Source organism: Lepus europaeus, chromosome 11, assembly GCF_033115175.1.
Source record: "Lepus europaeus isolate LE1 chromosome 11, mLepTim1.pri, whole genome shotgun sequence".
NCBI classification, from domain to species: domain Eukaryota; kingdom Metazoa; phylum Chordata; class Mammalia; order Lagomorpha; family Leporidae; genus Lepus; species Lepus europaeus.
Window position 1 is genome coordinate 89,248,815 of NC_084837.1, and position 23,215 is coordinate 89,272,029.

Below are 23,215 nucleotides of genomic sequence, written 5' to 3' on the forward strand. Positions count from 1 at the left end.
AGGTAGATTGAAGCAAGGTGTCCAAGGTGACTAAGCAAGCACGTGGTGGAGCCTGATTTAAGCCCAGAGCTGCCACACTGAGAGCCAGTGTGTTCCACCCCAGTGGCCTGCCCCATACCGCGCACTGGCTGAGCGCCACAGGGGTCCAGCTCGGGGTGGGCACAGGCAGGGGGTGGGGGACATAAGCTCAGCTCTAAAGCACTCTCTGGTCAACACCCAGGAGAAAACTCTCCCCAAAAAAGAGCTCTTTCCCCCAGGGTGCGGAAATGTGGAATTGTGAGATCCAAGGGCGCTAAGCATTAAGTTTGACAGTTCCAAATGGCGATTTCGTTTTTGAGCCTTGGCAAGCCTAAACAGATTGTGTGGCTTCAGAAGGGAACAGATCCCACTACCTTTGCTGTTTCTCATTTGTACAATGATTTCTTCTTTAATTATCCACGAAAACCCCAAGAAACAGATGACGATGAGAATTCTAACACCCATTTTACAAAGTCGGACACTGAGGCGAAGCCGAGCTCAGTAAGCGGCTCTTTTGAGTAGCAAAGCCCAGATCCTTGTCACGAAAGGCTTATTGGTAGCATTGGGCAGTTTTTTGTGAAGGCCGGAGGACAGCCACACCATCCCCAAGATATTGACCGCCCAGGACAATCTGCCAGGCCTCACCCCCACCCCACCCCGGAGGACAGTGTGGCTTTGGAGGACTTCTGGGGGGCAGGGGTCACAGGATCAGGCCCAGAGGAGTTCTGGCTCAGCCATTTGGTCAGTCTGGAAGGGCATGGCCAGTAGGCCACTCTCTCTCTCTCTCTCTCTCTTTTTAAGATTTATTTATTTATTTGAAAGTCAGAGAAGGAGGGGAAGAGAGAGAGGTCTTCCATCCACTGGTTCACTCCCCGGTTAGCTGTAACAGCCGGAGCTGTGCTGATCTGAGGCCAGGAGCCAGGAGCCAGGAGCTTCTTCCAGGTCTCCCATGTGGGTGCAGGGGCCCAAGTACTTGGCTTTCCCAGGCCACTGGATTGGAAGTGGAGCAGCCGGGACTCGAACCAGTGCCCATATGGGATGCTGGCACTGCAGGAAGTGGCTTTACCCACTATACCACAGTGCCGGCCCCCTGCTCACTCTGCATGCCAGGCTGTGCCCCGCGCCTGTCTTCCCGGCAAAGTCTAGAAGCCTGCACATCTGCACAGGGACATGAACCGTAAATACGCTGGAACTCCATCCTGCTTACTGAGCGTGTGATTGTGTGATAATTGCCATGAACCCACAAGGTAACGCCAAGGTTATTTTTGTCTTCTAAACTTGTCTTATGCTGTCATTAAAAAAAGCAGAACTAAGATGAGGTCACAGTCAGCAAGACAGGCAGGCAGACGCCCGGAGCTAGCGTCCAGCTCCGTGCTGTGTATCTTGGCCCCAAGTCCCGCAGAAGGGCTCCCTGGCTGGTCCGAGCTGGTTACGGGACACCAGGTGAGGGCAGCCTGCCCGGAGGTCTCCTCTGCTTTAGGCATGCAAACTACAGCTCCCCACACCCCAGCCCGGGCTTGTGATTCGTAAAGAATCTGAAACAAGAGGACACTCCCATCCCTATCCCCAACACACCTGTCTGACCTGGGGAGCTGGCGGTGAGGACGCAGATAGAATTCTGTAGTGGAAAAGTTCTTCGGAGTTAGAAACCTGGCCGGGCCACTTACTCCATGTGACTTCTCTTGAATGTATCATTTTCTGTCTCTGGCTTCTGGTGATTGAATGAGCACCCAGTACAGTGCCAGGAACCAGATAAACCACAGCTATCGTTCTGACTCCTTGCACCACACTGTCCTCTAGGGGCAAGGCCTGGGCAGATTGCCCTGGGCTGGGATCTCTGGGAATGGGGAGACCACCCTCTGGCCTTCACAAAATCACCTGCTTCTACCTCAAAGCAGTTTTCTACTTTTCTTCCTTAAGATTTTATTTAGTTATTTGAAAGGCAGAGTTACAGACAGAAAGAGAGAGAGGTCTTCCATCTGCTGGTTCACTCCCCAAATGGCCACAATGGCCGGAGCTGGGCTGATCCAAAGCCAGGAGCCAGGAGCTTCTTCTGGGTCTCCCGTGTGGATGCAGAGGCCCAAGGACTTCTATTGCTTTTCTAGGCCACAGCAGAGAGCTGGATGGAAAGAGGAGCAGCCGGAACTAGAATCGGCGCCCATATGGGATGCCGGCTCTTCAGGCCAGGGCTTTAACCCTGTGCCACAGTACCAGCTACAAGGCATTTTAACCACTAGGCCAAATGCATACCCGTGCTTGCATTTCGACTGTGACCCATATGGGATGCTGGCACCTCAGATAGAGGCTTAGCCTAGCACACCACAGCACCAGCCCCAGAATTTACACTTTTTGAAGAGGTTCTTAAGTCAGAGGGGAGTGTACTATCCACCTTATCTATTAAATTTATTCTTTCTCTCTCCTGTTCAGTAAACACAGAATGCCTTTTTGGTGTTAGCATCACACCCGATCTACAGATTCAGACACTGAGCAGTGCCTGCCCCAGTCATGCAAGGGAGACAGCCAGGAGGGCAGCTCACGATAAGTCAAGGTGCTAAGAATGTACACTTACCAGGTTAGGAAGGTCAAACAGATTTTCTTTTGAAGAAAATCTTTAACCAACTTTGTGCCACAGAGGATCAAGCCACCGCTGTGACACCTCTATCCCGTAGCGGAGGGCCAGTTTGAGCCCCAGCTTCTGCTCCAGCTTCCTGCTAATGAGCCTGGGAAGGCAACAGATGACGGCCCAAATACCTGAGCCCCTGCCACCCGTATGGGGGACCCAGGTGTAGTTCCTGACTCCTGGCTTTGGGGTGGCTCAGACTTGGCTGTTGTGGGCATTCTGGGAGTAAACCGGTGGATGGGAGATTGATCTCTGTCTCTCTGTCTCTCTGTCTCTCTGTCTCTGCCTTTCAAATACATAAATATGTATTCTTACAGTCCCAGTGGCTACAGATAGGACAATAGGAGTGGAGATGCACAACTCAAAGTGCCTTAGCCAGAGATGGGCTAACACTTTTGGAGATGTGGACTCTGCTTCCGTGTAGCAAGAGCAGCCTCAGTGAATGGGACCGATGGTGTGCCCCATGGGAACAGTGCTGATGCAAATGTGCAGAGAAAAGCCTGCGTGGTGGAGAAGGATGCCCCCAAAGGCAGCCATGAACTCTGAGTGTGTGTGTGTGCGTGTGCGGGTATGGGAATGTGTGTGTATGCGTGTGTGTATGTGTGTGCACATATGGGAATGTGTGTGTATGCGTGTGCGTGTGCGGGTATGGGAATGTGTGTGTATGTGTGTGTGTGTATGTGTGTGTGCACGTATGGGAATGTGTGTGTATGCGTGTGTGTGTGCAGGAATGGGAATGTGTGTGTATGCGTGTGTGTGTGCGGGAATGGGAATGTGTGTGTGTATGCGTGTGTGTGTATATGAGTGTGTGTGGGTATGGGAATGTGTGTGTATGTGTGTGTGCAGGTATGGGAATGTGTGTGTATGTGTGTGTGCGGGAATGGGAATGTGTGTGTGTATGCGTGTGTGTGTATGTGTGTGTGTGCAGGTATGGGAATGTGTGTGTGTATGCATGTGTGGGTATGTGTGTGTATGCATGTGTGGGTATGAGTGTGTGTGGGTATGGAAATGTGTGTGTACGTGTGTGTGCAGGTATGGGAATGTGTGTGTATGTGTGTGTGTGTGCAGGTATGGGAATTGTGTGTATGCGTGTGTGTGTATGTGTGTGTGTGCAGGTATGGGAATGTGTGTGTGTGGGTATGAGTGTGTGTGGTTATGGGAATGTGTGTGTATGTGTGTGTATGTGTGTGCGTGTGTATGTGTGTGTGGGGAGAGAGCAGCGTGCAGGAGGGGAAGGACCTACTCAGTCAGCCCCAGCACTCCTGGTGTTACCTTGTTTATGTGAGTGTGTGCGTGTGTGTGTGTGCGTGTATTTGTGTGGGGGAGAGAGCAGTGTGCAGGAGGGGAAGGACCCACTCAGTCAGCCCCAGCACCCCTGGTATATGAGTGTGTGTGTGTGTGTGTGTGTATTTGTGTGTGGGGGAGAGAGCAGTGTGCAGGAGTCAGCCCCAGCACCCCCGGTGTTACCTGGGGTGTGTCTGCAGGTGAGCGTCAGGTCCCTGCGGTCCCAGCTTCAGATGAGCAGCGTCTCCTTTGCCTTCCCTGGCTCCAAGCCACAGCACAATCCTGGCACGGGGTTGCCCAGCACACGAGGATCCCCAAAGTCCCAGAGCTGACCAGGCTCCTACCTCCTCTCTGTCGTCAGGTCGGCCATGCCTTGTAGGCAGTTCTCCAGATTTCCAGTTATCCAAGGAGGAACAGGGCTGACTGTGAACGGCTCACAGAGGGCAGGTGACATGACTGCCAGGACCTCATATGTCATTTTACATGGATGAAGTTGCAGTGGCTTTAGGAAATGCATACCTTCTGTAACCAGTCTCTTTGAGATAGCTCCCACTGAGAGGCAAGCACGGTAAAGAGTCCTAGTTTTCCAAAGAAAAGAACTTGTATTAAAAGGCCACCTTAAAAAGGCGGGTCCTCTTACAGAAGGCTTCTAAAGGGTGTAGTGTTGGGGGAGGGGTGAGTGGGGAGTATCTTTCCAGCAGAGGAACCTACGCAGTGTTTGCTGTGATAACAGAAGCTGACTTTGCCGAATGGTGATGATGCACATCAATGAGAAATCCTGTGGGTGGCCTTGACCTTGACTGATGGGTGATGAAAAATAGCAGTGTACCTCTTCCTCTCAAAAACACAAGATGGACTGGCACTGTGGGTTAATCTTCCACCTGTGGCACTGACATTCCATATGGGCACCAGTTCTGATCTTGGTTGCTCCTCTTCCGATCCAGCTCTCTGCTATGGCCTGCGAAGGCAGTGGAGGATGGCCCAAGTCCTTGGGCCCCTGCACCCATGTGGGAGACCTGGAAGAAGCTCCTGGCTCCTGGCTTCGGATCAGCTTAGCTCCTGACATTGTGGCCATTTAGGGAGTGAACCAGCAGATGGAAGACCTCTCTCTCTGTCTCTCCTTGTCACTGTCTGTAACTCTGCCTCTCAAATAAATAAATAAATAAAATCTTAAAACACACACCCACAAAACTGCAGCCTAATTGTTTGAAAAGCACCAGACAAACCCAAATCGAGGGACCTTTTACAAAATATCTGATCAGTGCTCCTGAAAACTGCCAGGATCATCAAAACCAGAGAAAGTCTGAAAAACAGTCACAGCCCAGAGAGACCCGAGGAGGTGGGATGACTAAATAGAACGTGGTATCTTGGGTAGGACCCCAGCACAGAAACAGGGGATTGGGGAAAAGCCAATGGAATCCAAACAAAGTACGGCCTCAGTAGCAATACGACAGCTTGGTTCCCTCCTTGTGACAGGTGCACCACGCCAATGGATGCACAGAGTGGAGGGAGTCGGTATGGTGGATACCAGAGCTCTCCATATTATCTTTGCGACTTTTCTGTCCATCTCCAGCTATTCTAAAGTTAAGAGCCGATTTAAATGCGTGTTCAACAGTCTGACACGCCCCTGTGGCCTCTTGCAGTCGAAGGCAACGAACCGCTATGCAGTGATGACCACCCAACTGCAGCACAACAATCTCTCGCTGGTCTTCCCCTACGTTTTCCTGCAGATGTGCAAGGCCCACGGCATCGGCTATGACATTGAGGTATGAAGGGTATGGCGTTGGCCCAGACTGGCACAAACAGAGGGCCTGTGGGGTGGCTAACGGTTCGGTGGCCCTTGAAACGGATGCTGGCGAAGAATGAATTTGCCACATATTCCGAGAAGGCTGCGTGCTGTTTAGAGAAGGGCAGGGAAGTGCCCCCGCCCGGAAGTTCAGCTGTGAGCCGAGGGCACGCCCACATCAGTCCAGCTGTGTCTGCATGGGGGAGAGAGAGAGAGAGAGAGAGAGAGAGAGAGAGAGAGAGAGAGAGGGAGAGAGGAGAGAGAGCGCTCTGGCCTCTTCTATTCAGACACAGGTTCTTCTTCTTCTTCTTCTTCTTCTTCTTCTTCTTCTTCTTCTTCTTCTTCTTCTTCTTCTTTTGACAGGCAGAGTTAGACAGTGAGAGAAAGAGACAAGAGAAAGGTCTTCCTTCCGTTTCCGTTGGTTCACCCCCCAAATGGTTGCTAGCGCGCTGCGCTGATCCGAAGCCAGGAGCCAGTTGCTTCCTCCTGGTCTCCCACGCGGGTGCAGGACCCAAGGACCTGGGCAATCCTCCACTGCCTTCCCGGGCCACAGCAGAGAGCTGGACTGGAAGAGGGGCAACCGGGACAGAATCCGGCGCCCCAAGTGGGACCAGAACCCAGGGTGCTGGCCCGCAGGTGGAGGATTAGCCAAGTGAGCCGTGGCGCTGGCCAAGACACAGGTCCTATCAGCTGAAGTCTCCACCCTGTGACCTCACCGCCAGGGTCTGAATCTTTGTCTGCCTGAACGCAGGTGTTCTGTTCCCCAGGTGTGATGTTAACGGCACCAGCAGGGTGGACACTTCATGCAGTCACAGGTAGGGCTTGACCGAGTGACCAGACTGAAGGAGGCCGTTTGGGTGGGGCCGTGACTGACAGAGATGAGGCACACGACCCATCCCTGGGCCCGTTGGCGCATCGGCAGCAAGAACACCCTCCCCAGAGGCCCAGCCGGTGGGAGCTCTGCCTGATGGCGTACCGTGGGCCAAAGTCAGCCATTCTCCTTTATAAGATGAGCCTGCTTCAGGCGTCCTGAGTGGGAAGAAGCTGGCTCACACACTCACACCACCACCACCACCTCCTGAAGGCCCTGCCTCCCACACAGGGTCAGGGCCTCACCCTGCGAATTTAGGGAGACACAATTCTGTCCGTGGCGGCCTGCCGCTCTCCGGAAGGAACTCTGGTAAAAATGGCTGGCTCCACGTGGGGTTGTTTTTGCAGCGATACTGGGGCCCTGCTCAGCTGTTTGAGGGAAGCACAAAGTCCTGGCTTCTACCCAGCCCCCAGCCTCCATTTGTGCCTGGAAATTCGTGTTATTCTGGAGAAATGGTTTCCTGTTTTTCCACTTGGATTCAGATTTTCTAATTTCTGACACGGGGGGCTGTGCCGAGACCCTGAGTGCCCCCGTGCCCACCCCCACTGGTGGAAGACCCGTCCTACCTCACCTCAAACATCGCACCAACTCCACCTCCCACGTGAAGTATAATGTATACACAGTCATGGGATTATTGGGCAGTAGCCAATGGAGTGAAGGGTTTGATTTACAGATCTTTAATTCTGCATTTAGTAATTTTTTTTCAAACTTGAGAACCAATACAATTTTTTTAAGGGTCCAAAAAATTTTTTTGGCACAACAAAGAGTCTCCATCCATTGGTTCACTCCCCAAATGCCCACAATAGCTGGGGGGCCAGGAGCTCAATCCGGGTCTCCCATGCAGGTGGCAGGAAACCAAATTACCTCCCAGGGTCTGCTGTAAGCCAGAAACTGGAGTTGGGAACTAAGGCTGGGAATTGAACCCCGGTATTCTTATACGGGATGCAGGCATCTTAATGCCTAGGCCAAGTGCCCACCACAAAGGTCTAAGATTTTTATAGGCCACTGAGAAGCATAAACCTGAGCCTGCGGCCCACGGTGAACAGTGGCCTGCCTGTGGCAATCCCCACATCACCATGGCACTGCCAAGGTGCGTGAGGCCTTTGTTAGGTTCATGCCATTTGTGAATACATAGAATGGACTTCACATTCTCTTAAAGTACATAAAAGTTGGTAAAACACAAAAAGAATGAAAAATCTACATTGAACTGATTTACCGGAAATGAACTGTTACATCTGCTGCACACAATTTCTGTGGAATTAAATCATTTTGAGCCCCGGACTGATTCAACTGAAACACTTCCATGTGCCACAAGGTGGCTGAATCTGACTCCAGCTTTGCCTGAATCTCTGGTTCGTAGTCTAAAACGCCAGAGCGAGGGCGGGCATTTGGCACTGTCGTTAAGCTGCTGCTTTATTTATTTTATTTTATTTTTTTGACAGTCAGAGTGGACAGTGAGAGAGAGAGAGAGACAGAGAGAAAGGTCTTCCTTTTTGCCGTTGGTTCACCCTCCAATGGCCACCGCGGCCGGCGCACCACGCTGATCCGAAGCCAGGAGCCAGGTGCTTCTCCTGGTCTCCCATGGGGTGCAGGGCCCAAGGACTTGGGCTATCCTCCACTGCACTCCCGGGCCACAGCAGAGAGCTGGCCTGGAAGAGGGGCAACCGGGACAGAATCTGGCGTCACGACCGGGACTAGAACCCGAGGTGCCGGCGCCTCAGGCAGAGGATTAGCCTAGTGAGCCGCGGTGCCAGCCTTAAGCTGCTGCTTTGAGTGCCCACATCCCATCTGGGATGCGTGGGTTCATGCTCTGTGTCTGCTTTCCATCCCAGCTTCCTGCTCATGCACACCCTGGGAGGTGTGGCTCAAATACTTGGGTCCCTGCCATCCACAGGGGAGACCCAGATTCGATTTCTAGCTCCTGGCTTTGGCCTTGCCATGCTGGCTATAGTGGGTATTTGGGGAATGGATGGAAGATTTCTCTCTCTCTCTCTCTCTCTCTCTCTCTCTCCCTCCCTCCCTCCCTCTCTCTCTCTTTTTCAGCCTTTCAAATAAATAAATACATTTTAAGGCAGTGTCATTTAAAAATTTTTAAAAATCAAAGCAGAACAGCTTTTATAAGTAAGTATATTTGGCAGGAAAAGTCTCCTGCCCCCAAAGAAAACACGCTCCATCACTTTTTATTGTCAGAAGTTATTATTCCAGATTTATTCTTTAGTCTAAAGGGCTCACACTTTATTGAAATTTTAGTACCTGCAGGAAAAAGAGAGCCCCCAACTTTGTACGCGTTTTATGCCCTTGCCGCTGAGTTGATCGGATCCGCTCCTCGGAACAGACGTTAGTGGGTGAGACAGATCATGACGGCTGGAGGAAGCTGAGGGTGGGGCTTGGGAGGAGGGCGCACAGGCAGGCAGCAGGGACGTCACAGACGCGTGTCCAGATCGCCCGCCCCGAACAGCTCATACAGGGTGCAAGAGGCAATGGCAGAGAAGGGGAAATGGATATCGGGGCCAGTGATGGAACAATTAGGAGAAGAAAAAGATAAGCAAAGAGAAAAGAGGACAAAATCCAGAGACGTGGAAGAGTCAGTTTAAAAAGGATGCTAGAGGGGCGGCACTGTGTTGTAGAGGGTGGCGTGCTGCCTGCAGCGCCGGCATACAATATGGACGCTGGTTGGAGTCCCGGCTGCTCCACTTCCTATCCAGCTCCCTACTGTGGCCTGGGAAAGCAGCAGAAGATGGCCCAAGTGCTTGGGGCCCCTGAACCCACGTGGGAGACCCGGAGGAAGCTCACGGCTCCTGGCTTCAGGTCTGTTCAGCTCCAGCCGCTGGCAGCCATCTGGGGAGTGAACCAGTGGATGGAGGACACCTCTCTCTCCTCCTCTCCTCTTCTCCCTCTCTTTCTGTAACTGTTTCAGATAAATAAATTAAAAAAAGAGGAAGGTGTCTAGAAAGGCTAGAAGGCCCTTGAAGTGAGATGTGGAAGCAGGAGGGAGGCAGGGAAACAATGGTAGGAATCCGAGGGGGGACGGGGCCCTGTGACCGCTGGGAAATTCTGGACATTGGACCACAGCGTCCTGCCTCTGTGACTCCTGAGACAGGGTCTCATCCTTCCCGACCCTGACCCCCCATGTGCCCTCTCCACTGCCTTTTCCAAGGGACGCAGGTGAACGGGAGCTGACGGAGCACCGAGTGCTGGCCACACGGCCGAGGGCTTTGACCGCATTGCTGCGTTTACTCCCCATGCCTGGGCTACAGGAGCTGCGATTTCCACCCCATAACCATGACAACCTTAGGCTTGAGGACTCGAAGGACCTTCCCAAGGCCACACAGCCGGTGACCCTGACATCCGAGCCCATAACTGTGCACAGGGGTCCAGTGAGATCCTTCTTCTTACTCCAAGGAGCCCCCACCAGCCTTTTTCCCACTCACTGTCTCTACTTCTAAACTGTGACCAACGCAGCCCAAGAATGCTGGGGTCCATTTCCAAGAAAGTTCAAATAAACTTTGAGAATATATTTTTAAGATTTATTTATTTGAGAGGCAGAGTTAGAGAGAGGGAGAGGCAGAGAGAGAGATCTTCCAAGCTCTGGTTTACTCCCCAAATGGCCCCAACGGCTGGAGCTGAGCCAATCCAAAGCCAGGAGCCAGGAGCCTCTTCCAGGTCTCCCACCCAGGTACAGGTGCCCAAGCACCTGGCCCATCTTCCATTGCTTTCCCAGGCCATAGCAGAGAGCCGGATCAGAAGAGGAGCAGCCAGGACATGAACTGGTACCCATATGAGATGCCAGCACCACAGGCAGAAGCTTAACCTACTACACCACGGCGCCACCCCCACTTTGACAATATTTTATACAGTCTGAGAGCTCTTTCCGGGAAAAGAAAGTGGCATTAACAATGCTTCCTTGTCAGCACTATCCAATCCTAACACGTCCCTGTTCTCTGCAGTGTTCTCCTTCCCATCACTAGCACAGATTTTCAAACGATGCTTCTTGGCCAAAGTCTTCGGGGGGAAAAAAAAAAGGAAATGAGATCACCCCACGAGTTTATTTTTCCTTGATGAATATTGGAAGGAGGCATCGCTGGGTTTGTAAGCAACGTGGTGGGACCCATCCCCGGAATTTCTGTAATGCTACGGCATACCCCCACTGGTTTCCTAATGAAATGAAGTTGTAATGAAAGCCATATGGAGAGAGGCGCCCTGGTTACTGCCTGCAACAGTGTGGGGCAGGGCTGGTCTCGCACACGCACAGGCAGTGTGCCGCGGGCCCGAACAGCTCCAGAGCCCCCAGCAAGCCTTGCCTGAGGCCAGGGTGTGCCTCGGGAGGAAGCATCTTGCGAGTCTCTCATCCTTCCAGGCACATAACACGATCACACTTCTGCAGCCCTCCCCTGGACTTGGGCATGGCTGTGTAGCTTGCTTTGACCAATGAGATATGAACCAAAGGGATCTAAGCCCTTTCCATGCTGAAGCCTTTAGGAGGCGCTTCGTGAGTGGCCGTGTTCTTTTTCCTGCCTGGGAGGATCATGAGAGCACATTGCCCCAGAGCCTCCTGCCGCTCGGACCCCTGGGTGAGCCAAACCCATGCCAGTCCACGTAGGAAATGAAGCCTGCACAGGACATGCCGCTTCTGTTTTGATAAGCAATAAGAATTGTTTGCTAGTTTAAAAAAAAAGATATATTGTATTTATTTTGAAAATCAGAGTCAGAGAGAGTTTTTTCATCGCTGGTTCGCTCCCCAGACAGCCACAATGGCCAATACCGGGCCAGGCTGAAGCCAGGAGCCTCGTGCTTTTTTCAGGATTCCCACGTGCATGCAGGGGCCCAAGCACTTGGGCCATCTTCTGCTGCTTTTCCCAGGCCATTGGCAGACAGCTGGATTCAAAGTGGAGCAGCCGGGACTCGAACCAGCACCCATGTTGGATGCCTGGCTTCATAGGCAGAGGCTTCACACAGTGCCAGCCCCTATTAGTTAATTTCTAGCCCATAACCCAACAAACCTGGTTGATATTGAAATTAGTATCCAAAGAAGGACGCTCCCCAAACAAAACCCTACAATGTTGGTGTTTGGCTTAGTGGTTAGGCAATGAAAGGAAACCGCTTATAGAAATGATGATCCGTGTTACAAAGCCGGACTCGGCAGTAACTGGGAAGACGAACCCTGGACCTCATGCCCCTGCGGCTGTAAGAGAAATGGCTGGAAAACAGAACGTTGCTATTGTACGCTGGGCACGGATGGCTGCATTTGGCAAGGTGTGGTGGCACAGAGAACGCACCAGGCACTTTGTAAGCAGAAGAGAAAGGGGATAGAGAGATTCTAGAAATATGGTGCTTAGTGAAGTGGAAAAACTGAACCGATTTTAAGCTTCAAAGGGGGATTTTTTTAAAAGGGGAAAGCTTTTGTACAAGAAAAGCCACTTAAAAGTCAGCCTTGGGACAAGGGTTGCAGCACATGTGGGTCACACAGCCACTTGGGACGCCCACACTTCCCTATCAGAGTGCCTGAGATCCAGTCCCACCTCTGCTTTCCATCCAGCTCCCTGCTCATGCACCTGAGAGGCAGCAGGTGATGGCCCAAGTACTTGAGTCCCAAGTGGGACACCCGATTGGATTTCCTGGCTCCTGGTTTTAATCTGGCCCAGCCTTGGCTATTGCAGCCAGCTGAGGAGTGAACTACGGATGGAAGATCTCTCTCTCTCTCTCTCTCTCTCTCTCTCTCTCTGCCTTTCAATTAAATAAAGCTTTAAAAAGTTAGCCTTAAAATACGGGTAATGTACCATATAGTGTGGCTAGAACCTAGTATTAAAACATCTCCAAGTAAATGTCCCGCAAGGATTATACACCCAGCAACTATGTTCGAGCAGCTCCGGGGAGAAGAGACGAAGGATGTGGTCTCCTGCTGGAGCCTGGCGTGCTGAGGATACCTGACCCTAAAAGAGAAGGAGGCAAAGAAAAACAGAAAATCTAAGTGTACCTGGGAAAGACCTGCAGATGTAGTTATCGGTACCTGTAGCCAGTTGAAATACGTAAGTGTCTGAGAGCTCAGCCCTCTCAGTCTGGGTGAAAAGAGACTGACAGCATCCGGGACTTCAAACAACCCTCGGGCCCTCAGCCATCCGCAGGCAGGAAGTGGATGAGAAAGGTGTAATATTGATAAAGAAGGTACAGTCTCTCTCTCTCTCTCTCTCTCTCTCTCTCTCTCTCTCAGGATTTATTTATGTATTTGAAAGGCAGATTAAAGAGAGGCAGAGGCAGAGAGAGAGAGAGGTCTTCCATCTGCTGGTTCACTCCCCAAATGGCCACAGCAGCCAGAGCTGAGCCGATCTGAAGCCAGGAGCCAGGAGCTTCCTCCAAGTCTCCCACGTGGACGCAGGGGCCCAAGGACTTGGGCCATCTTCTACTGCTTTCCCAGGCCACAGCAGAGAGCTGGATCATAAATAGAGCATCTGGGACTTGAACTGGCACCCATATGGGATGCCAGCACTGCAGGAGGTGGCTTTACCCACTAGGGCACAATGCCAGCCCCAGGAAGGCACAGTCTCTAAGGCCTACTGCAGACATGGCCTGATGATGATTGTGGACAAGATATAAACTCAGAAAACCCGAGCCAAGGAGCACAGAGCGGTGTCTCAGAGAGCCCAGCCAGCGTGTGGAATCAGGCCTAATGCAGGGACATCTCCGCTCACGGGTTAAAAGCCCGCTCGGGTCTCAGAACTGTTCTAGAACCCTGTGTTCCCTTTGTCTCTTGTTCACTTCCTTTATAAACGAGCTCATTTAGAGCAGTTGCCAGTCGTGTTTGAGCCAGAGGCTGATCAAATAATGTCATTTTATCTTCTTACTTCGTGGCTTTTATTTTTTTAAAAAAGATTTTATTTATTTATTTAAAAGGTAGAGTTACAGACAGAGAGATGGAGAGAGAGAGGTCTTCCATGCGTTGGTTCACTCCCTAAATGGTCACAACAGCTGGAAATGGGCTGATCCGAAGCCAGGAGCCAGGAGCTTCTTCCAAGTCTCCCACACGGGTGCAGGGGCCCAAGGACTTGGACCATCTTCTGCTGCTTTTCCAGGCCATAGCAGAGAGCCGGATCAGAAGAGGAGCAGCCAGGACTCAAATCGGAGCCCATATGGGATGCCGGTGCCACAGGTGGAGGCTTAGCCCACCACAGCACAGCGCCGGCCTCACTCATGGCTTTTCAAACTCAAGAAAGGCAGACTCCACCTAGACAGACCAGGGTCATCCAGAATTACTTATACTATCTGATGGCATTTTGCACCTTGTAAGATATTGTCACATATTTTGTCTTGTTCCAAGAATGACTTTGGAAGGTGGATATTATTTAGATTTTTTAAGTGAAGAAGTTGAAGTTTAAAAGGTTAAGTCAGTTTGCAAGTTTATATAGCAAAAAGCATTTATTATGCTGATATGTGCTTTCTCTTTAAATTCTTATTTATTTATTTTCATTTATTTGAGAGACACAGAACTCCCATTTGCTGGTGCACTCTCCAAATGCCCACAATGGCCAGGACTGGGCTGGGACGGGACCTAAAGCTGGGAGCTGGGAATTTAATGCAGACCTAGCAGATGGGTGGCAGGTACCCAATTTCTTGAGTCTTCACCACCCCTGGGATCTGGGAATTGGGAGTAGAGCCTGTGCTCAAAGCTAGGCACTTGGATATGGAAGCGGGTTTCCCAAGAGGCATTTTTTTTTTAAGATTTTGTCTATTTATTTGAGAGGCAGAGCTACAGACAGAGAGGGAGAGACAGAGAGACAGGTCTTCCATCCGCTGGGTCACTGCTCAAATGGCCACAACAGGTGGAACTGGGCCAATCTGAAGCCAGCAGCCAGGAACTTCTTCCAGGTCTCCCACATGGGTGCAGGGGCCCAAGGACTTGAACCATCTTCTACTGTTTTCCCAGGCTATGGCCGAGAGCTGGTTCAGAAGAGCAGCTTGGACAAGAACCGGCGCCCACATGGGATGCTGGAGCCACAGGCGGAGGCTTAACCTACTGTGCCACAGCGCTGCGCCGCCCCCCACCTCCAAGACTGGTGCAATCTTAACCATTGCACCAAGTGCCCACCCCTGTTGTGGTGCCTTCTAACAACTAGCCTGAGAAGAATCTTGCACAAGACTGAACTTCACCCACGGTGGAAGGGGGGAAAGGTAAATGAGGCCACAGAGCCCCGTGACCTTCGACACTACCTGGGGAAGCAGGCCTGAGCAGGCTACAGCGGTTAGGACTCCAGCAGCCAGGAACACAACAGCAAGGTTGAACCTACCTGGTGGCCACAAAGCCAACATGGGGTTCACTCTGATGGGCTGCCTACGTGTAGATGCTCACGTCTCTCACATGTGACATCCAATACTGAGTGTTTTTTTTTTTTTTTTTGTGGTATTAAGGAAAACCAACTCTGGGTAAGTCGTTCACTCCTATAGTTCTCTCTGGATGGAAGCTAAGGAGATTCCAGGTCACATTTCTTGGAGAGTCATAAATCCCCTGCCAAACCTAGACCTCTCCTTCTCAGCATGTAGCCCCCTAATGCTCTCATCAAAAGCTAGTGTGAAAGCTGGACAAATGAATACGAAACAAGAGTCTGAAAGCATTGAAGAGCAACCAAAACAAGGCATGCTGGAGGACCAACAGGCCGTGAGAGAACAGAGGCGTGGAAGACGGGTGCCACGTTCAGCCCAGGTTTCTCTTTGCAGACATTCCCATGCTGTGTTGGGCAGCAGATCTGAGCAGAACCCATAGTCTTACCGGGCTGAGGAGGTGGAGCCTGGAGCTCAGAACTGTCAAGTTGTTCAGGACTTGATTGCCAAAACCCTGGAGCGGGGGTGATCAAAGAGGAGAAGCCCCCACCCTGTGCACAGGTGCCATTTAAGTCACCACTGGACACCTGTCTGCGGAGGAAGAGCAGCTCCAGGCAACAAGAAATTCAGTGGGGCAGGCATCCCAAGCCGTGGCTAATGTGTATTCTGGGAGGTACTCGGGCCCCTGCCACCAAAGCAGGAGACCAAGATGGAGTACAGCTTGGTCCAGCCCTGGCTGTTGTGGCCATTTGGGAAGTGAACAGCTGATAGACGCTCTCTCCCTGTGTGTGTGTGTGTGTGTGTGTCTGTGTCTCCTCTCTGTCACTCTGCCTTACACATAGATAAACTTAAAAAAAAAGCCCCACATAATAGACTTTATTGAACAAAGAGAGAACTGGGCAGGTGGGCAGATGTTATAATCTGCTCAGAAGAGAATCCAAAAGCAGACATCTTCATAGATAAGGGATCTTGAAGCAAGTGGAGAGAAGACAAGTTTTCTACAAGGGGAGCTAAGGAGGGGAACCACCTGGACTTGTATCAAACTGGATAGACTACGTCCACCAGTTCCCTGCACCTCACAGAGTTGTATCCTGCCTCTCATAAAATCAAGCTGACAAGGTAGTGGGGTGAGCTATAGAGAACACACAGTTTTCCATTGATGCGCAATAGAAACAAATTTTCAACACAACAAATCGCTTCCCTGTCTTTTTACCCCTTGGACTCACAACAGCAGCTTTCCAGGGCCAGTGCCGTGGTATAGCGGATAAAGCCGCCGCCTGCAGTGTCAGCATCCCATATGGGCACTGGTTTGAGTCCCGGCTGCTCCACTTCTGATCCAGCTCTCTGCTATGGCCTGGGAAAGCAATAGAAGATGGACCAAGTCCTAGGACCCCTGCACCCACATGGGAGACCCGAAGGAAGCTCCTGGCTCCTGGCTCCTGGCTTCGAATCGGCTCAGCTCCGACCATTGCAGCCATCTGGGGATTGAATCAGCAGATAGAAGACCTCTCTCTCTCTCTCTCTCTCTCTCTCTCTCTCTCTCTCTCTGCCTCTTTGTAACTCTTTCAAATAAATATTAAAAAAAAAAAAAAAAAACACAGCAGCTTTCCGATTCTGACGTGGAAGAGACTCACCCAGGCTATGAGCTAAAGGGCACATTCCCTTCCCAGGACTCTGGGCTGGCTGACGCCCACAGGCACTGGAGATGAGCCTGACGCAGGGGTTCTGAGAGTCCCTCCGAGCACTGTCCCACTGCGCACCTGCTGCACACGCCGGAGGCAGCCTTTCCCAATGCCCTCCTGACAATATGCGAAGGTCACTCGAGATGGCGACTCAAATCCGTTTTCGTGGTCTTTGTGGAGTCACCTCTTTTTTCCCTTGGTTTCCAAGGTAATACACTATTTCTGCTTCTATTTCACAGGACAGACAAGGAACTATTTTTATATTATATGAGCACCTGAAGAGAGACAAGCTGGGAATGCTGTGAGTATGAAAGGTGTCCATGAGATGGAATAAGCTAAGAAGACAGACTAGAACAATCAACAACAAAAAAGGCGCTTCTCCTGGGTCTTAGCGTGCTGGCTTATTGGAAGTCTATCTTGTTTGATTTAGATCTTCAGGTATTTCATACAGATGACTTTAGATGTGCCGATGGGAGTTTGTAAATGTAATTGACGTATCATATCATCCAGCACTGATGGGTAAGAGTTCAGAGTTAACAACACGCTATGCGCCAACCCAGACCCACACAAGACACAGCCAACCTGATCGATGGGGACCCGAATCAGATGTCCCGACCACAGAAAGGCACCTGTCATTCTGGCAGCTTAGAAAAGTGCTGCTGTGTCTTGGGAGGACGTTCCCCCCCAAAAAGGCCTTCTCAGATCCGGCACAGGCTGGCTGTTGTGCAGGGCTGGCAAACCTGTCTCCCCCTCTCAGACTCAGAATTAGAGCCACAGCTCTGAGGGATCTCTTACTTGGTATCCTACTGTGCACTCACTGGTCCCTTCAGTTCATCTAAACTGAGGGAAAGTGTCTGTGCCCTCTGTTTCTGTCCCTTCTAATGTCTACAGCAGTATAGACCTCATGACCTCACACTGTAACACACACACACACACCTGGTCACGTAGGAATTACCCAAGAGCCACGATTCCCCTACTCAGCATGGTGTCCTGAGTGGCCTCAGTTCTCCCCGCCATGGTCAGTGGGCAGTCTCCTGGTCCAGAAAGGGGCAACATGAAATCAAGCAAACTGTCCAACAGACCTAGGCTCCTCTATACAGAATATAGTCCTTTGTTTTACCAAGGCACTATCAGTGACTACAGCATCACTAGCAGAGGGATGCCCTCTCTGATCCTTCTGAACTTGGGCAGGTGTTTTGACTCCCTTCCCCTTTGGAGGTGGAGTGTGGCCCCACTCCGATCCAGCACTGCGCCCTTAATGCCTGCCTCCATCGAGGAAGAAGAGAAGCTGGCTGTTTGAGTCCTCCCTCCAGTCCCACCCTCTTCCCAGGACCCCATAAACACACAGAAATGTACTGAGTCTTGTTAAGAGAGGGACTTCATCAGGGACCCTCCCCACCCATGTGTTCCACTCCCACAACAGCACCAGAAACGAGGCCTCCGTCCATCAGCACCAGCAGGCATGCGTTCATCTTCTCTGCCCTGGGGGTTCCCAACCAGAAGGACCACAGAGCCAGGGAGAGCTCTGGGCACGTGCAGGGAGGGAGCTGCCCTTTGCTTCCCGGGGATGTCCACCCCTCAGCTACCAGAAAAACCTGGAAGCATTTAATCACCTGTGCCAGGGACAGATCTGCACTGATCCAAACAGGCAAATCCTGGCCCTCCAGAAGCTGATGTGGCAGTGGGCTGGACACACGACGGGGCTTCAAAATGATCATGGGAGAATGGGACCAAATTTTCCATGTGAATTTTCCATGGACTTGCACAGGAATCAGGCAATTATAGTCTGACATGTCAGCTGCTGGTAAGCTGGGGACACAGCAGCAGCGCATGGGCAGTTGGAACGCAGAGATTAAACATCTGGCATTCCACGCTCCCCAAGCATGGCAGTGTGGTGCCAGCTGTCCAGGACACGGGCCACCCGACGGCTTACTGGGTCAAGGTAAAAGAGCCAGCCAACTGCGTTTGAAGTCGGCAAACTTGTATGAAATTTGCGTTTTCCAGAGTGTGGGTCTCACTAAGGATTAAAGAGTCAACATCCAAGTACGCAAGGGGACTTCAAAATGTTTGCGGCAAAATGAAATGGCAGGTTTGGAGGCGAACTTCTTTTTTAAATCTTAGGGCCTGCCTTGTGGTGCAGTGGGTTCAGCTGCCCCTTGCAATGCCAGCATCCCCTGTGAGTCCCGGCTGTTCTTCCTGTCCATCTTTCTGCTAATGCACCTAGGAAAGTGGCAGAAGACAACCCAAGTACCAATGTGAGAGATCAGGATGGAGTTCCTGGCTCCTGGCCTCCACCTGGCCCGGTCCTGGCTGCTGCAGCCATCTGGGGAGTGGGCCAGAGGGTGGAAGATATCTCTCCCTCCACCCCCCTACTCACCGTCACTCTGCCTGTCATAGTTTCTGCATAGTTTCTTTCATAATACGCATAATCATTTCTGAAGACCCCTTGCACATCTAAGCTCAAGCATTCAAACAAATATGTTGGCGAAGTACAAGAATTAGAGATCCGAACGCAAAGAGACGGACTCTGTCACCAGCCAACACGCAAAGTGAACAGCAAAGGGCAAGGCAGGCCAGGGCTGGGACTGAACGAAGCTTCATGCTCAGGGGATGTGGCTGGGAGGGGCCAGCTCCATCCAGGTGATGGAAAAGGAGCAGTGAGGCAGGCCAAATGCAGGACCCGGGAGCCGGGTGCCTGGAGATCAGCTCCGTGGTGGAGCTGTTGATTTGGATGTCTGTCTCCTGCGTAGCAATGCCTGGGCTCAAAGCCTGCTTCTGCTCCAGACTCCAGCTTCCTGCTAACGTGCGCACTGGAGGCAGCAGGCTAAGGCTCCACCACTCACTAGGAAGCCAGGATGGAGTCACAGGCTCTCAGGCATTTGAGGAGTAAACCAGTACATGGGGGTCCTGCCCATCTCTCTTCCACAGCTCTTTCTCTATCTCTCCACCTCTCAAATAAAAATCTTTCTTAAAAAAATAAAGAAGGACTCGGGGTCTAATACACACTGATCCCAAGGTGATACGAAATGCAGATCAGTTTTTTAGGGCACTGTCCCTGACATTATTTATTTTCTTAAACGAACGAAGATCAACGTCAGCAGTTCTAAAGGGTGGGCCATCCTTGGATCTTTGGAAATGAAACTCAAAGAGTTCAGAAGCACTGACCTAAGTTCAATTCCTTCATCTCAGGAAAAAAGGAGCAGAAGACCAGAGAGCTTAAGCAACTGCACCCAGTCAATGGCAATGACCAAGCCCTGCTTTCCCCTAAAGATACGGCTGGGGAGCTTTGGTCCCAGCCTGACCCCAAGAGCAAAGCCCATGAGGCTAAAAGTCTAAGCCTTAGACTTGAAGGTAACAACTGGGAAAGAAGTAATCTCTCTCTCTTTTTTTTTTTTTTGCAGTTGCCTTAAAGAACGTTTCTTTAGGTTCCCCCTCTCTGGACAGAACAATTGTTTAGGACATTAACCAGTTCATCTATTTTTTTTAATTCCCTGAAGTTATGTTGCCAAGTTCAAACTCACATCTAGTTGTTTCTCTGGCCACAGTCAAATGCTACAGGAAAGTTGGTGAGCTGTTTCTGAAAGTCTTTTTTTAATTAATATTTATTTATTTATTAATTTATTTGAGAGTGAGAGAGAGAGAGGAAGGGAGAGATTTTCCATCCTCTGATATCATTGCTCAAGTGCCCCCAAGAGCCAGGGCTGGGCCAGGCTGGAGTCAGGAGCCAGGCGCTCCAGCCAGATCTCCCAGGTGAGTGGCAGGAACTCAGACACTTGGACCATCATCTGCTGCCCTCTAGAAGCATTAGCAGGAAGCTGGATCGGAAGCAGAGCAGCCAGCACTCCAATATGACATTCTATTGTCCCCCATCAGCGGCTTAACCCACTGTGCCTCAACCCTGGCCCCTAAGAATCTTCTGAAGAATGGTGTCCAAGCTTTTTAAAGACCACTGCTCTAGGACTCACGTGGGCCACTCCCCATACAGCAGGAATCATCTGTGCTCAGGAAACAGCAAATGAGCCCCAGTCTCCAGAACACCGGGATACAGGTATCACCAAAGACGAGGAAATTGCTAGGCCTGACCGGCACTTAGCAACAGCCGTCTGCCTGATTAAACAATTCCACACGTGTGCTAGCTCAATAGTAGCCTTTTGCTAGAAACGACTGAACCTATTGCAGATTTCTGCTAAGTTGATTAATAAAAAATATTTATTACGCAAATCCTTTCTGTTGACAAGTTAAAATGGAGCCTCATCTTTCATATCTCCCTGAAGATTGCCACCTTGTGAGATTGAAAATACTCATTAAATTCCATCACCAGACAGGCACAAAGGAGAGGGTGATTGTTTTTAAGCAAGTGAGGGGAATGGTTGGTAAACTCATTTGTTTGGATATCATTAACAGAACAATCGGCGTGGATCTCCAGGGGGTCCTCACGACCTTTGCTCGCCATCTCTTCATCATCCATCAAGAAATATCAGCACCTAATATGCAAGGCGAGACCAATTTTAAGGTGAGGTGTTAATTAACTAACGATCCTGGTTAATTTCTTTACAAGGGCTGAAAATACCTCATGCTGTATTGTAAACAAGTGCTAAACCATCTCTTCTTCTGGTGTTTGTGTGTGTGTGTGTGTGTGTTTGTTTTTTGTAAGCAGTTCATATTTTCCCCTGTGCAGGGTCAACGTGGTAAGGTTCCCACTGAACCCGTTAGTTAAATTTAAATAGTTTGAAACTTTCTCTTTGAAATAGAGTAGACTTGTTTAACTAGCTTCTGCATTCAAACCCCAGCTCGGAAGACAGCTGAGCTCCCTGGTGCTGGAGGTGAGGGCGAAACAGCTCCATGAAACCAAAGCAGAGACTGTCACTCCGAAGCGCCGTGGATGCAATCTCCCTGTGTTTCAGACAAAGCGGGTGTCTGGCTAGCGATGCCTGATGCCTGCAGAGCTCCGGTCTCCAGAGCCCGAGGCTAATGTGTGTTGCAAAGCAGCAGAAGAAAATCCCAGCAGCTACGTGGACCACTTGTCTTACCCTGTGTCTCCATAGTGGGGCGGATATTTTAACCACTGGCCTTTCGAAGCCTCCCAATGGGCTTGAAAGATGTTGGAGCCGTACGTGGCTGAGTAGCCACCTCCAGACTCTAGAATGCAGGAAGAGGCTATGCATGGGAGGTTTTGAGACCCTGGCTGAATAGAGATGACCACTTGGCATTGACCAGTGAGATCTGAATCTGATTCCCAGCTTGGACTTTCGTTGCTTCTCAATGGAACAAACAACTCTTAGACGCATAGAACATAGAAGCCCAGTATTTTCATTAGTAGGCTGGGTAGACAAAAATTCTAGAAAGGCTTCCAAATTCTCACTCGTTTCGGTGAGGCAGGTAACCAGTAATCTGTGGCTGGGCTCCAGCTGGGGTCCATGCACGCCATACTTGAGCCGAACTGGTCTAGACCACACCAAACTCCACAAAGGAGGCCATGGATGGAGGAGGGGGCTGTCACCGATCCTTAAGTAACGCATATTGTTTCACTGTTCATTTACAGACCCTCATCAGGGACGTCGAAAACATTCTAGGAGTGACGGAGGAAAACAAAATGAGATTTAAGGAAGAGCTACCGTCCAAAAATGATAGCAAGCCTCTGCAAGCCTGACGGAGGAGCAAGACGTTCCGATTTTGGATCCCAGCCTGGAGCAAAGAAGGGAGATGTTCTGTTCTCTGGGAAAAATAAAATTGTGTGTGTGTGTGTGTGTGTTGGGGGGGATTAGTTGGCTTTGTTTGCAAAGAGGTGACTCAGGACAGATTGTAAGATAATTCTCTTTTTAAAAAATTCTTTATTAAGTGATCTTATTTTATTTATTAAACCAAAACCAGCTGGCCCTTTCACTTCAAAGTGTTAAACCATCCCTTCCTCTCCTCAAACTTTAGGGAAAAAAAGAACCCGATAAAGGAAGAAAGTTACCAGCCTAACTTCTAGATCCTCTTTATAAGCTCCGGGATGGTGGGACTTTTGTTCTTTGTGGCTTATGAAGTTTTCTCCTGTTTCTAGTAGGAGTCTATCTTCTGCATTTTAAAAATTGAATGAAGGCATAATCATTACTATTTGGCAAAACCCAAATATCTTTTTTCCCCCAAGGAAATTACATTTACATGAATTTTTAAAGTGATGCTTTCTCATTCGTTGTACCCGGCCACTATTGTTTGCTGTTGTTGCCACATTCGAAAAAGTGGGATAAGCCGACGCCCGGTTCACAAGCGTCAGAATCTATCTAGGTGGCAGTATCCGCTCTTCGTTCGCGATCCTTTGTAACTCAGAGCCTCCTCGCTTGAATAAACACTTGAATCCCCTAGTTCTCTGTTTAATACAGCGGTAGGATTTTTACAAGCGGAATTCAACTGTACCTTTTACAGGGCAAATTGTTAAAGACAGGCAATGCTAACACTCTCAGCGTGCGCTTCATAACTGCCCTCAAATATTTCTACATCAGCCAGCTTTACTCGTGGTTGAAATACACAAGGTGTGACCCCAAAACACATCGTTTTAAAGAATTGCCTTTATATCTACAAAAATATATGAGTGTGTCGGGGGTTGGGTGGGGGGGACGTATGGGTGTTTTTTCTTTAAACCTATGGAATTTCAGTGATTT

General features: G+C 50.4%; 1 protein-coding gene across 1 annotated transcript in view; it reads left to right on the forward strand.

Moving 5' to 3' along the window:
- Positions 1-21,059, forward strand: part of IQCH (IQ motif containing H) — a 218,024-nt gene extending 196,965 nt beyond the window's left edge. Inside the window, exon 18 of the mRNA XM_062204812.1 lies at positions 20,976-21,059. Coding sequence (XP_062060796.1) covers positions 20,976-21,059 — 84 coding nt within the window. The remainder of the gene's footprint in view (positions 1-20,975) is intronic.
- The last annotated feature ends 2,156 nt before the right edge of the window (positions 21,060-23,215 follow it).